The sequence below is a fragment of the Xenopus laevis genome, chromosome 2L (genome assembly GCF_017654675.1).
Source record: "Xenopus laevis strain J_2021 chromosome 2L, Xenopus_laevis_v10.1, whole genome shotgun sequence".
NCBI classification, from domain to species: domain Eukaryota; kingdom Metazoa; phylum Chordata; class Amphibia; order Anura; family Pipidae; genus Xenopus; species Xenopus laevis.
This window is the reverse complement of record NC_054373.1, coordinates 166,013,937-166,028,590: the sequence shown is the minus strand read 5'-3', so window position 1 is coordinate 166,028,590 and position 14,654 is coordinate 166,013,937. Positions and strand designations below refer to the sequence as shown.

Below are 14,654 nucleotides of genomic sequence, written 5' to 3'. Positions count from 1 at the left end.
AGTGGGACATGGGTTTTTACTATTGAGTGTTGTTCTTAGATCTACCAGGCAGCTGTTATCTTGTGTTAGGGAGCTGCTATCTGGTTACCTTTCCATTGTTCTTTTGTTTGGCTGCTGGGGGGAAAAGGGAGGGGGGTGATATCACTCCAGCTTGCAGTACAGCAGTAAAGAGTGATTGAAGTTTATCTGAGCACAAGTCACATGACTTGGGGCAGCTGGGAAATTGACAATATGTCTAGCCCCATGTCAGATTTCAAAATTGAATATAAAAAAAATCTGTTTGCTCTTTTGAGAAATGAATTTCAGTGCAGAATTCTGCTGGAGCAGCACTATTAACTGATGCATTTTGAAAAAATGTTTTTTCCCATGACAGTATCCCTTTAAAGTATCCACACAATACCAGATTATAACGCTTGTGTAAAAAAAAAAAAATCTGCCTTTTTTGTGTTTGTTTAACAGTGCAGCTGTTTGCTTTACATTTGAAACCACCTCCTTTGAAGAAGGGATATATATATATATATATATATATATATATATATATATATATATCTATATATATAGTTTTTTTTATCCTTTCCAGTTAACAATGGAAAAATAAACAGATTGGTTTATATTAATATAAGCAATAAGCATTATTCTTTGTGTTAGATTAAAATATAGTTTTTCTGGAAAATGTCTGCTTCTTTTAGCCTTTAATGTTCTACTTTTAATGCAAAGTCAAGTATTAAGGATATGTAAGAGCCTGGCTATGGAATAGTTATTTACTCTAAAGCTTTTGCTCACTTCAATTAATGGTTTCAACTTTTATTTTATTCCCCCGAAGGGTTTGGCAGTACATCTACATCTGGATTTAACTTCAGCAATCCTGGCATCAATGCTTCAGCTGGCTTAACCTTTGGAGTATCCAACCCTTCATCTACAGGTTTTGGGACAGCAGGACAGCTGCTTCAGCTTAAGAAGCCTCCAACTGGAAACAAGAGAGGGAAGCGATAGACCGGGTTTTGTTTTTGTGGGGGGTTTTTCTTGGTGAAATTACTACTTGTTATTTCACTAAATAAATCTATTTTTCTAAATCAAGTGCTGCAAGTGTTCCCAAAATAGTTTATACCATTATGGGGAGTTTTTGTTTTTGAGGCTTAAAGTATTTTTCCCCCCAACTCTCTGCAAATTTATTCGAACCTATGATATCCTGCCCTCCCCAACACCACACTGTTTGCTATGGCCAAGTTATCAACATGTTCTGTACATAGATACGGTTGCACTGCACATATTTTTGTAAATTGTTTTTATATCTGAATATTAGGTTAATATTTTGTCTGAAAACGTAACTTTTTGGGACCATTCCTCTGTACAATGGCATGGGTAGGGGGTGGGGTCCATTTGAGACTTATTGACACCTGTTTTAGAATCTATAGTGTTTTGATTGTTTCTGATTTATTTGTACGGGGGGCAAACCAACTATACTTATTATTAAACTCACACGTTCCTGCCAGTAGAAAAACATGGGTTCATGCCTCGCTATTGTCTGCGTCCTGGGTGTTTGTATGTTACTTCTAATGCTCTTAAGGATAAAATATTAAGTGCTATTAAGAAAACCATGTCTTAACTTTTCCCGAATTCATTTTTCTGATGGCTGTTTCTATGTATCCATCCATTATAGAGGTGAATGGTTTCATGGTGTCCTATTAAACTATCCGTTTCATGTCTCGTCTTAGAATATTATCAGTGTCTTGGGGGGTTGCCTTGGTTTCCACTAGCCTTTTGACTGTCTTAAACTTTGTGTAGTGTATCTGAAGTGTTAATTATCTGTTAATTATCGCCTTAATATCTCCTTGTATGTTGCAACGCTAAATTCTCTTTCTTTCAGTCTGGAGTGGTGTTGTGCATTAGGCAGAGGGTCCTCTCTCTTTATTGGCCTCGTTCCGCTTTGTATGTATAGGTGCCATGTTATGAGCATAGGAGACAACTGTACAGATGTTTAAATATTCTATTTATAACACTTTTCCTGAGTCGTGCCATCCATTTGCAGGATTTATTTACATTTTGATTTTGTTTAGCTGACTCCATCTCAGGTTCCACCCCCCCATCGGCAATGTCCAGTCTACAGCTTTAGGTTAAAGAACTTCCATATTTTGCAGCACAATGCATTTCTTAAAGGGTATCCATTGAATAATATTTAGATAATGAACAGAAGAGTTTTAAGGTTGTTTCTGCTATAAAAAATGTAACATTTTACTCTTGTACGGTCTTCCTATTTTAAAAGATATTCATTTTAAATATATTCCATCATATACAGGTATGGGACCTGTTATCCAGAATGCTCGGCACCTGTGGTTTTTCGGGTAACGGATCTTTTTGTAATTTGGATCTTCATACCTTGTCTACTAAAAAATCATGTAAACATTAAATAAACCCAATAGGCTGGTTTTGCTTTCAATAAGGATTATTAATTATATCTTAGTTTGGATCCAGTACAAGGTAATGTTTTATTATTGCAGAGAAAAAGGAAATCGTTTTTAAATTTTTTTTTATATAAAGTGGAGTCTATGGGAGGCGGCCTATCGTAATTTGGAGCTTTCTGGATAATGGGTTTTTTGAATAACTGATCCCATACCGGTGCGTGTATCATATTCCTAAAATGTTCCTAATTGAAAATTTCCGGTTTATGTATCGGTGTCTAGTGCTGACAAATGTTCTATATACATTGCTTCATAAAATTTCGTATGTGAATATTGGCATGACGCTATTTTGTGTGCTTTCCTAATTTTTCTTAATCCCATTCAAGGCTCAGGGACCTGCAATAATGTAAGTAGATGGTTTGAGATAAATTCTTGGAGCACAGCAGAAGGACTATCGATTGAATTGCAGCCATAGAGCATGCTAGAACTGCTGCGTTGTGAGAGAAAAGGAGACGTGGCTGCTTGATCATAATTGTCAATTATTTTATTTGTCAAACAAATAACTTTAAGTCTTTTGCAAATCTACTCTACTAGCCTGTTTTTGAATGCAAGTTTTGCTGGGCTGAAGTGAAGACAAATTTTTCACAAAAAGATTTCATCAGATATTGGTTGTTTTGTATGGACGAAGAGTTAAATTTTCTGTTTTTCTTTACCAGTCACAGAGGAAAAAGATGCCTTAAGATGGCCATACATGAAAGAGATCCACTCGTCTGACGACATCGACAAACGAGCGGATCTTTCACAGATACGCCCACCAACGGCAGGGCTATATCGGGGTAATCCGAACATCCGAATGATCAGATTACAACTAGGAGCAATGGGCTCCGACTGGTTGGTTGGCGTAAAAATGAAAGCTTCCCGATCAATATCGTGGCCAGATATCGATTGGGAAGACCCGCCGGAAGCCCCCACACATGGGCAGATAAATTGCCGAATTGGTCTAAAGGACAGATATCAGCAGCTTTATCTGCCTGTGTATGGCCACCTTTAGCCCTTATTTGTTTGTTGAGGGAGAGAGTGTCTGAGGCTGTTGCCTATTAGGGTAGTGGCATATGTATTAAATCCGCATTGTTCAACAGTAGTGACCATTCTCTGGTTTATCATTCAGCCAATCCCAAGAAATGTATAAATCATTTTTATTGTTCATCTTTAAACTTTTTTTTCCTTTTAATATCTACTTTTGTCTTTCTCTGTGACTGTTTTGAATAATTGTTTTGCAAATCGATGTTTTGTACTTGAAAAAAATAACCGCTGCCAACTTTGCATTTGTCTCCTCCTTCAGAAGACCTGCCTTGGACAGTAGCTTCACTGTTGCTTTTCAGTCTCCTGATTTCTGTTGTACGTGTGACAATATTTGAAACCATTGATGTCTAAACCAATAAAATGAAATGCAAATATTGCTGATAATATACTGATTTCAGGTGTTAAATTTGACCAACTCGCGTGGTTGACTTTAAATGAGGTAAATGTTCTAACATTACTGTTGTTTCTGGAGGCAGCACCTCTATCTTTAGTCTGCTACAACTATATCATTCCACAAGCCTTAAACAATTTTGTTCAACATTAGTATACATTCCTAATTTTATCTGATCATGAAATATGCATCGGAACAACTGGTCTTCACAGATTCATTTATATTTTGCTACTTTGATAATTATTGGTAGTACAACAATCTGTACTACTAAGAATTCTCGGAAGCTGATTGTTGGTGAGAAATGGAAGGTAGGGTTGAGCGTTTTGACTGCTTGGTATCTGTTTTTGTCGGGTGTTTTCTGTCTCGGATTCCACCATTGTGATGAACAGGGGGAAGGTTACCCACTAGGGATATAAAACAAAGGCTGGTTGAGTTGCCATTGCATACATTAGACCGAACAAAATGTGTTAATACAGTATAATAGGGACTTTACAATGATCTGCCTAATTTCTTATTAACTGGCATATTTTTCAAGAGGATTGCACAAAAATTTGTGGAATCTTCTTCCTAAAGAGGATATGCTGCTAGAAACATTGGATAGTAAGAAAAAGAAAAAGTTACTGACTTTACCAGTACAGTGTTGATCCAGGGCCTGGTGTTAATGTCCTTTTGGAGTCAGGGTTTTTTATTTTTTTTGTCCTTCTGAGCTAAATTTAAGACTGCTTCGGTTGGGGTCCTACACAGGTAGCAAGACAAGACCATTTAGAGAAATATTTAATGCGTATTAACCTCCTAAATACTGTTGGAATCCCAACTCGAACGTCAGCTTGATTTGGAAGGAACACGATTGCTGACCTAGCCCATTGTCTCATTGAGCTAACTGATCAAATGTTGCACCTCAACGGAAGGCTTGGGACAAAAATGTCCAAAAAACAGTCATCTGCATAGTTAGGTAGGATTTATTTTGGCAAAAACAGAACTTCAAGAAAATGTGTTTTCATCTTTCACCACTATGGCACTACAATAAGAGTGTGTGTATCTTCTGCCACAAAGCAAGCTTCACACATGTATCTGGTTCGCCAAGTGCACAAAGGCATAATATTGGAGCACAGATAGAATTAATCTTCCATGAGGTAAGGGGACTTTTGTGTATTTTAATGAAGGCATGCAAAGGCTAAGCCTCTCCAAACAATGAAATCCATATAACAAAACAGGATCGAGGAATTATACATGAAGTTGGCACTGTATTTATCCTTCCATGTGTTTTTAGGCTGTTATACATTAAATTTTCTTTTTATGCTGCTATGAATTCTGGGGTTCGTATTTCTGAAATTGGCTCTTTAAACTGCTGTTTCTTCTGGGATGTAAAACTTTTTAATTGTGCTTAACCTGCCATGTGTCAGGTTATGATACATGGAATCAGCCCTGGGATGTCTTTAATTGGCCTCCCAACACAGAAATTACCCTCCACCTATGATATTTCCATGATATTTTAACAGCTCATTCACTTTTCAGACTTTGGTGTGATTGTGACCCATGTGCAATTAACATTTCTCATAATATCAATGGATGGACTTGACTTCTAAAGGAAACTGATAAAGAATTTTAGTTGGGGCAACATTTGCAGACTTCTGGTATCTCACAGAACAGTGGCTAGTCGACCTCCCTTCAACATGAAATGAAAAAGAAATGGAGTCAGAGCTTAATAAAGACTGTATGGTTTCAGGAGCATAGTAGTAGCCTTGATATTTCTCATAAAAGCCATAACTTTGTGGACAGAAGAAGCAGGCCAAAAGTTGGTGTCACAGGGTCAATCTACGCAGATTTCCATTTTAAGCCACCAATTTAGTCAAAATACTTTGGAAAACAAAGTGGAAAATGACTATTCATAGTGACCATTGTCTCACTTTGGAGAACATCTAATATCCAGGCACGATCTACTCTACCTCCATATTTAACCTTATGTAAGAAGACCGGTCCTAGACTTTCTGCTGAAAGTGGTCTCAAGGTAATGAACCTATATCTTCCTGCAAGGTTGCAACATTAGTAATGCTTGCGACATAAAGTGATGTCTAGTAACCTCTCCTACAAGTTGCAAAAGTGACTTTATCATCCCAGCAGGGTGAATAATGGTGTTCAATGTTACCGTTAAATGGTTGTATTTACTGAAGGGAAAAGTAGCACCTTCAAAGGTGGCTTCATTTGACAAGGTGTTTGGCAGTCTCCTGGTCATCAGATGCAGCACCACTCACTCAAAGTATTTTTCAGCTAATGTTAAATTGCTGGAATAACTCAAAATTACCACTAGATGTCAGCTTTGCCCAGCCTAAAGTTACATAAATAAGGCACTCCATGTAGCTGGTTTCAGACTAACATTTAAGTAAATATACTCTTTTTTTATAATACAAACATGATTGGTTGCTACGGTTTACTATACCACAAGCAAACATTGCACCTTTTATTATATTTTGCCCTTTGTATACTACAGCCAGTTGTATTCTGCAACCTTTCCTCCCGTGTTAACCTTTATTTCTACTGTTCTCTGTTTTGGAATTTAAACATGGCTGTTACCCTTTCAACCAGACATTGGCTAGCATTGCTAAATCGGAGAGGTCTTAAAAGAAATACCCTAGATAAGGAGTGGCACAAAAGCCAAGCAGATCATTTAAAAACCACTAAAGATAGAAAAATGTAAAATATCAATATCAATTATCTGGAGCATGAACTTTACATTTAAGACCAGCATACTGAGACTGAATGTGTTCTCAGACATAATGCAATGGCTGGAACCAGAGTCCAAAATTCAAATCCAGCCAGGGTATAGCTCCTGATACAATATCATATACAATAAACATTATGTGTGTGATAGGGACCTTAGACTGTAAGCTCCACCGGGGCAGGCAGGGCCAAATTAGGGGTAGGCAGAAGAGGCAGCTGCCTAGGATGCAATAATGGGGGGGGGGCGCTTGCTGCTACCTCTAAAAGTGTCTTTTGCCTACCCCTAATCCTCACCTCTGTCACACTCATGACATCCTCTCTTGTCGCTCTCCCTCCCCTCTGTCACTCACCCCTCCCCGTCCGTCTCTTCACTCTCCATGGCTCGTGCATGCCGGGGCTTGACGGTCGGGTTGCCTAGGGGGCCCAGCCAGGCTGGTCCTGGGGTCAGGGAATGGTGGGAATCATAATAACAATTTAAAAAAAAACATGCTCAGTGGGGTCCTATCAGAAAATTCGTGTGTGGAATTCCTGAAATCTTTATATATGCAATGACACATGTTGCATATATGAGCGATTTGCCACCCACGTGATTTCTAGTTTGGTTGGCTGGCAGCGAACACTCATATTTGCCTTTTCTTGCATTATTGTAGGAACACTGACTCTGCAGGTCACTAACTTACACATTTCCTAGTTGTACTCCCCTCACCAGCTGGTGCACCTTTTTTACATAAATACAATGAAACCCTCAGGTGACACCTTCCCATGGGCAGCAACTTCAAGATCTAAATTTTCTCAGTGGCAAAATGGGTAGAGGTGCCCCATCAAATGTTGTCCTTCTATATTAACCTTGGTGAGAGGTGCACGACATGGTTAAATACATGTACTGTAGCCGTCAAGCCTGTACTCTTGCACTCTACTATGTAATGTTTTGTACCTCATAAATGTTGTATTTGTAGAAATGTTGGCAATCATTTATCGTGATCAGGAAGTAACTGTGACAGATCCCAGTGACAGAAAAGTGAGAGCCAATTGCTGTACAAGTTGTGAGCAGCAATGTGGCTATGCTAGAAGCCAACCTCAACCCGCGTATGTCATTCGCCAAACTGCCCAGACCCAGTGCTTTTGTTGCTTGCCAAAAAGACTAAAGCGCTGCAAACACACAAATAAAGCAATTTATGAGGTGAGGCTGAGACAAAAATCAAACAAAGTCATTACCTAAACCCCAAAGCAATGCAAGAATCGCCAAGGGGCACCGCAGCCAAGCTGAGCAAGCATGTATAATAATGATCACTGTTCCTTCCTCCAGCATTAGGAAATGTAAATTAAGAAGTTGATTAGAATATTTTGTGTATAATGAATTGCAGTTCGAAGGCAGGGCAGAAATCCAGAAAAAGTCAAGCACGAGGGTCTGTTCAGGATTACAATATCCCGCAATTGGAGTGATTTGGAGGAATCATTTTGCAGGATTCAGCTTCGGTCAAATTCAAAGTGTTCAAGTAAACCCTTAAGGTGGCCACATTGAGGTGGACCCAACTATTGGATCAGAATGGAGGCCATACAGGCAGTCGGATCGTGGCACTGCTTCAACGAACAGATCCGACAGGACTTTTTACCCTGCCCGATCAGCATCTGACCAACTTTCGGCCAGATATCGATCGGGGATACCCGTCTGATGGCCCCACACACGGGCCAATAAGCTGCTGACTCGGTCTGTCGGCCATACACAGGGAGATCCGCTTGTCTGGCGATCAGGGGTCCCCAACCTATTCTACCAGTGAGCCATACTCAAATGTAAAAAGAATTGGGAAGCAACACAAGCATGAACAAGTTCCACCCATATGTGGACTGGCAGTCCACCCGATGCTCTGTTTGGCAGTACACCTGTTCTATAGCAACCAAAACTGCCACCAAGCCAGGAATTAAAAAATTAGCACCTGCTTTGAGGCCACTGAGAACAACATCCATGAGGTTGGGGAGCAACATGTTGCTCAAGGGCCACTGGTTGGGCCTAGATAGTACGGAAAGCCCAGCATGAAGGTCAGTTAGGGTAGGATTTGGGGTAAAAGCCTATTTGCTATCAGAATGTCAGACTGGGCTGGCCCAGACCCGCTCCTCCAAACTGCCAGCCCCCAAAAGAAAACGTGCAGCATGTCGCTGTTATGGCTGTTACACTTATGTTTTTCCTATACCTATAAGCTTGTTTTTAACTTAGGGAAGCCCCAACAGGTTGGACCTCCAACTTGAACTGAAAAAATCTGGAACATTGGCTACACTCTTCTATTTCTATCTTGTTCTTGCAGACAATTAGATACCAAACTCATATGCTCCTCCATCCTATGTTCTCTCTGGGCTCAACAACCCCATGTCTTTCATAGGAAGCATAAGACTCTGGCCTTGTTACCTAAGAGCAACCGTGAACTTACAGATAGACCATCCATGCTTCATACTATGAATTCTACACTATTAGAAGACACAGCAACGTGTTGTGATGTTTATGTGAATACGCTTATTCATTGCAAATGATTAATATTCAGGCAGGAGTGGTAAGAATGACTCACACTGATCTGAGTGCAAATTATTAGTATCATTCCATCACTAACTGCTCACATACAGCTGCAATTTGCACAATTCCAAAGGCCATCATTCCATAATTACTCCCCTCTTTTATCATTGAATTTCATTTTTTAAGACAAGCTTTGATATTTTCTGTTACATTAGAAGTTCTGGTTTCATATGTATATATATTTATAATTTCAGAGTTGGTTCTTCCCTCGGCTTCAGCCAAGCTTTCTGTGCTCTTCTATTCCCACAGCTGTCAGTCAAAGACATCTCCAGCCAGTTACAGAGGAAATGTAAAGGCAAATATTTGTCTTTTTAGACACTAGCTCTGATCCCAATTGTATTTTAAAATTCTGTTCAAAAAGCCAGTCCCTTGAATGCCAGAAAATATACTAATCACACAAATGGCCTGTGTAATCTTTCTAAATATTTATTCCCCAATATTACACCAATAAACGTATTAATTAACTTTGATTTTCAACTGATACACCAATGTATTTTGTTTTAATACAGAAGGCAGTAGGGTTCAGTGTCCCTTCTCGTGTACCGTTTACTTGTTGCCACAATTGGGTGGGGTTCAGAAGGAGCGGTAGCAGTTTCCGGCAGGGAGTGGATCTGGGCCAGTGGGGTTCCCAAGGGCCAGTAAATTTTTGATTTTTCAAAACCAAAACAACAATGTCATTATAGTTTTTAGCAATACTGCGTGTAGATGATGTTGGGTCAAACTTAGGCTTTAAGTAGCTGGATAATTCTGTCACAAAATAAAGACGTTCATCATTATACAAGTAATCATAGGTAGCATTATATAGCAGGTTACAACAATTTTAAAGGGACCAGTTATTCACCAAGGGAGTCTTGGTCGCACCAGTCCCCTCAAATTGTATCAAACTTGTCATGCGCCCCTCTAGTTTCATATGTTAGTTTTACTAGGGGGAGAGCTCCATCCACTAGGTTTCTCCAAAAAGCCATGGAAGGGTGAGAACCTCCCATCCAGTGCATGACTACTGTTTTTTTGGCATAAAACATAAGAGGTTGCAATCGAATCCTGCCCGCAGCGGTGGGTAATATCTAGTCTATAATTCCCAGCAAGCAGACTACTGGGTCCACTATTTGTGGTGCGCCCAGCTCATCTGCAAGGGTCTCCATCACTTTAGACCAGAATTCCTGCACTGGAGGGCAGGCTCAAGCCATGTGGATAAAATCTGCCCCAGAGGATTTCATTCGTGGACAGCTTGCCAAATTTCTTTAGCTTGAGAGGCGTTATATAGGTTTGGTGGATGAATTTGTATTGTATGAGCCTGTCTTTTATTGATATTAGAAATTTGTATGCATTTTCTGTGGCTTCCTCCCATTGGTCACGTTCAAGTCCTGGGATAGTCCACAGGAGGTAAGCTCAATCAAAGGGCGGCTTGATTGCTCCCATAATTCGTCTATATATACTAGACAGGAGTTTGACTGGGGATGGGGAATAAAGGGCCTCTTCTACAGGTACCATATCCATTGTGGGGGATACCATCTTGTAGTTCTTGATGAGTGGGAAACTTAGAATTATGCATAAGATCAGAAAGCTTTTTAACACCCAAACGTGGCCAATACACAAAGTCTTGTATAGGAGCCAATTTTTAGGTAACAGGTGGCACATAAGAGTTCAGCATGCAACAGCAATCCAATGGGATCAAGTGCTCCGATGATGGGGCTCGAGGGTTCGATCTAATTCCGGCACATAATGGGTAGGGAGCCACGGAATGACTAGGCTGACTATTGTAACAATGCGTGCAAAGTGCACAGTTTGGTTTGTGTTAAGCAAGAAGTGTTTATTGTGTTCTGGCTGTCGATTCTTGTGCGTTATTAGAGATGGCTGCTAAGCATTACACTGATGCTGCCAGAGCCAGTTAAAGAGAATTTTATGAGGTTTGGAACACTTGTTCCATATAATTTCATGTAAAAGAAAATCTAAAATGTTAGTTTTTTTATTACTGGCGTGATATGTTCCTATCCTTGTACTAGTGCTGTCAGCTGTGGGAAAGTCTATCCCATTACCCTTATCGTCACCATATTCATATTCATTCAAATGGAACCAATACTTGTTCATCCCATGTCATGCTCCTGCCCTCTTGGAGACATGGAATACGTTGAGGTTCTCTTTTTAAATTTGATTGGTAGCAAATAGATCAACAACATCAATTTTGCCAATCATATCATTGGTCAGTGACTTCTTTCTGTGTAGCACAAGGGAGGAGCCAAGGGTCAGCATTGACAGCTGTGCTTTATATATATAAATTTATTTATGGAGATGGTCATCAAATTCAGAAGTGAGAGTTGGATAGCGAGTAACCAAGTTAAACTGTTTCTGTACACCTTCCAGTTGTAATCTCTATATCACGTGTCCAGCTCCAGGGATGATAATGAATGGAATATGTTTTCTCATAGAGATAAGGAAACGATGAGCAACCATCATGAATCTGGGATAAATCTCTGCGAGTCACAACACTGCCTAAAAGGTCCATTAATAACGTAGGGATGCACCAAATCCAGGATTTGGTTTGGGATTAGGCCAGGATTCAGCCTTTTTCAGCAGGATTCAGTTTTGGCCGAATCCTTCTGCCAGGCCGAACCGAATGCGAATCCTAATTTAGATATGCAAATTATGGGAGGGGAGGCAAAGCACATGACTTTTTTTAACAAAACAAGGAAGTAAAAAATGCTTTCCCCTTCCCACCCCTAATTTGCATAAGCAAATTAGGATTCCAATTCGATTCGGTATTCAGTCGAATCTTTCGAGAAGGATTCAGGGGTTCGGCCGAATCTAAAATAGTGGTGCATCCATATAATAAAGCCAAAAAAACGTTAGAACTTACTAAAGGGGATGTAAAGCCAGAAACTAAAGTGTAATGATATCACTGCTACAGGACAAATTAAGCCACTTTCCAATATATTATATATTTTGTAAACTACGAAAGACCATCCTGTGCCCCTGAATTAAAGCAGACAGTCGCCACAATAATGTTGTTAGCTGAGCAGAGTAGCAGCCAATCAGAAATGTGCAGCTGTTCATGACAAAAGTGCCTGCCAAATTTGGCTACTAATTTAAAGCCCAGGCTGGTTTTGAAAGTATAAACTAGCCAAGGTACGAATTTTGGCTACTTTTTTAGGCTACTTTTTCTTGCCCTAATGTGCCTAGCCTGCATCTCCCAATGCATGTTGGGTAATGCAGTTTTTGTTTAAAAATTTGCCAACTGCCAAGTTTAATGTAAGACTACAATACCCAGCATGCAATGGGACTGACTTGTGTAGAAGTTAGGAGTTACCAGATTCTTGGCTCTGTACCCCTGTCTCGCGTCACTCTTAAGCATTCTTGCGTTTTTTGGTGACTTTCCTCAATTTCAGACAATTTTGTAGCAAAAATCTGCTGGCCACCAAAATATCTAGAATTTTTACCAATACATATTGGTATTGTATATGAATTAGGGCCTTATGGGGCCCCTATACCTCCTGCCCCCCCCCCCTCTGTAGTTACACCCCTGGTGACAGACAAATCTGTCCCATTTTGCTTCATGTAAAAAAAGGTGTATTTTCACATAATTTAATTTCTTGCACACTAGGGGGTAAATTTGAATTTAAAAAAATTTGAATTTCGAGCTAATTTTTGTGTACTTCGACTAGGGAATAGTCCAAATTCGATTTGAATTCGAAAAAAAATTATAAAATTCAAATTTCGAAATTTATCATGTACTGTCTCTTTAAAAATTTGACTTTAACCATTCACCATCTAAAACCTGCCAAATTGCTGTTTTAGCCTATGGGGGACCTCCTAGAACCTATTTGGAATCAATTGGTGGACTCAAATCGAAGTTTTTCGAATCCACTATTACTTCAATTCGTACGATTCAAATTTGATAAAAAACAACAGACCTATTTGATCGAAAACGGGCCTATTCGGCCAAAAAAAAACCTTTTTTTAAAATAAATTTCAGTTGGTCCTTTTGAATTTGAATTTCGACGTTTTTCAAATTTGACATTGACCCTTGATAAATCTGCCCCTTAGTGCTACAATATTGTGCCATAGGATATTTGGGTTGTTGGGATACTCTGCCCTAAATGCCATTGCCAATCAGTTTGTCAGGGGATGCTGGGAAGTGATGTCCAGCAGCAGATGGGGGGGGTTAAAAGTTGTACTTCCCTGATTTAAGACTCATATGTGAATGATTATACGCAGCAACACACTTATGGCTTTAATATATACTCAGCAATGGAAAGTACTGCATATTATGGGAAATTATAGGCCAGAGAACAATAGGGATAAATTATGGACAGAAGGGAAGATCTTTCTCACGACGTGGCCCATCTGCCTGTTAATTGAAAGCAAGTAAATACTCACATTATTGTACAAGTTACTGGCTTTTATTACCTTACCCCCAGGCCCCAGCATTTGTGGGATGTTTCCAGAGCGTGGCTGAGACTGGCTACTTACCAAATTATAGTTAGAGCCAGGGCCGCTATCAGGGGGGGACAAGTGTCCCGGGCCCAGGCATGAAGGGGAGCCCGGCAGTGCTGCAGTTTTGAAAAGAGCTAGGCCCCCCTTGAGAGCGCCGAAGCCTGCGGCTATCCCGAAATGCAGAAGTGCCGAAGGACCCGAAGCCACGAAAACAGCCAAAGTCCCGAAGCGGCGAAAGGAGGCGAAGTTGAAGTCCTGAAGTCAATTCTACTGAACACCAATGTGGTTTTTTTTAATCCCCTGGCCACCAATGTATTATTTTAATATTCTATAGGCCCCTGCCACCAATGTTTTTTTTTTTTTTACTTGTAAGGGGGCCCTGGCGCCAATGTTTTTTAAAAAATATTTTTTGGGGGCCCAATTTTTTTTAAATTGTAAGGGGGGCCATGGCACCAATGCTTTTTTAAAAAATATTTTTTGGGGCCCCAATTTTTTTTAACTTGTAAGGGGGGCTGTGGCACCAATGTTTTTTTTAAAAAAAAAATTTTGGGGCCCCAATTTTTTTTTAACTTTTAAGGGAGGCCCAAGCCATCAATAGCTTTTTATAACTTGTGTGTGGGGGAGTTACTTTTTTAACGCTGATGTCTGTGTGGTCTTTTGGCTTGGGTGGAGCGGGCGGGATCTGGGGTGGGGCTTGGCCGCTAGTGTGGGCTGGGCCCAGGGGGCTCCGAAAATTTTGTTGTACGGGGGCCCGTGTTTTCTAAAATTAGAGGGTAAAATTAGTCTTTTACCCTCTGATGTGGGGAGCATTTGCTGGTCAGATTGGCTGCTATGGGTTACTAGATGAGGGCAACATGTAGACCTTTAGTTCACATTTAAGTTAACTTTTAGTGTGTTATAGAATTGCTAGTTCTAAGCAATTTGTTATAGTCTTCTGACTCTTTCCAGCTTTCATATGGGGGTCACTGACCCCTTCTAAAAATCCAATGCTCTGTAAGGCTACAAATGTATAGTTATTGCTACTTTGTATTACTCATCTTTCTATTCAGGCCTCTCCTATTCATATTCC

General features: G+C 39.9%; 1 protein-coding gene across 3 annotated transcripts in view; it reads left to right on the top strand.

The window, feature by feature from the left end:
* Positions 1-3,856, top strand: part of nup58.L (nucleoporin 58kDa L homeolog) — a 41,365-nt gene extending 37,509 nt beyond the window's left edge. For 2 of the 3 annotated variants that reach the window (XM_041580864.1, XM_041580862.1), the window contains one exon: positions 824-1,501. In XM_041580864.1, coding sequence (XP_041436798.1) covers positions 824-993 — 170 coding nt within the window. In that variant the 3' untranslated portion in view covers positions 994-1,501. 3 annotated transcript variants of the gene reach the window in all.
* Positions 3,857-14,654: the final 10,798 nt, after the last annotated feature.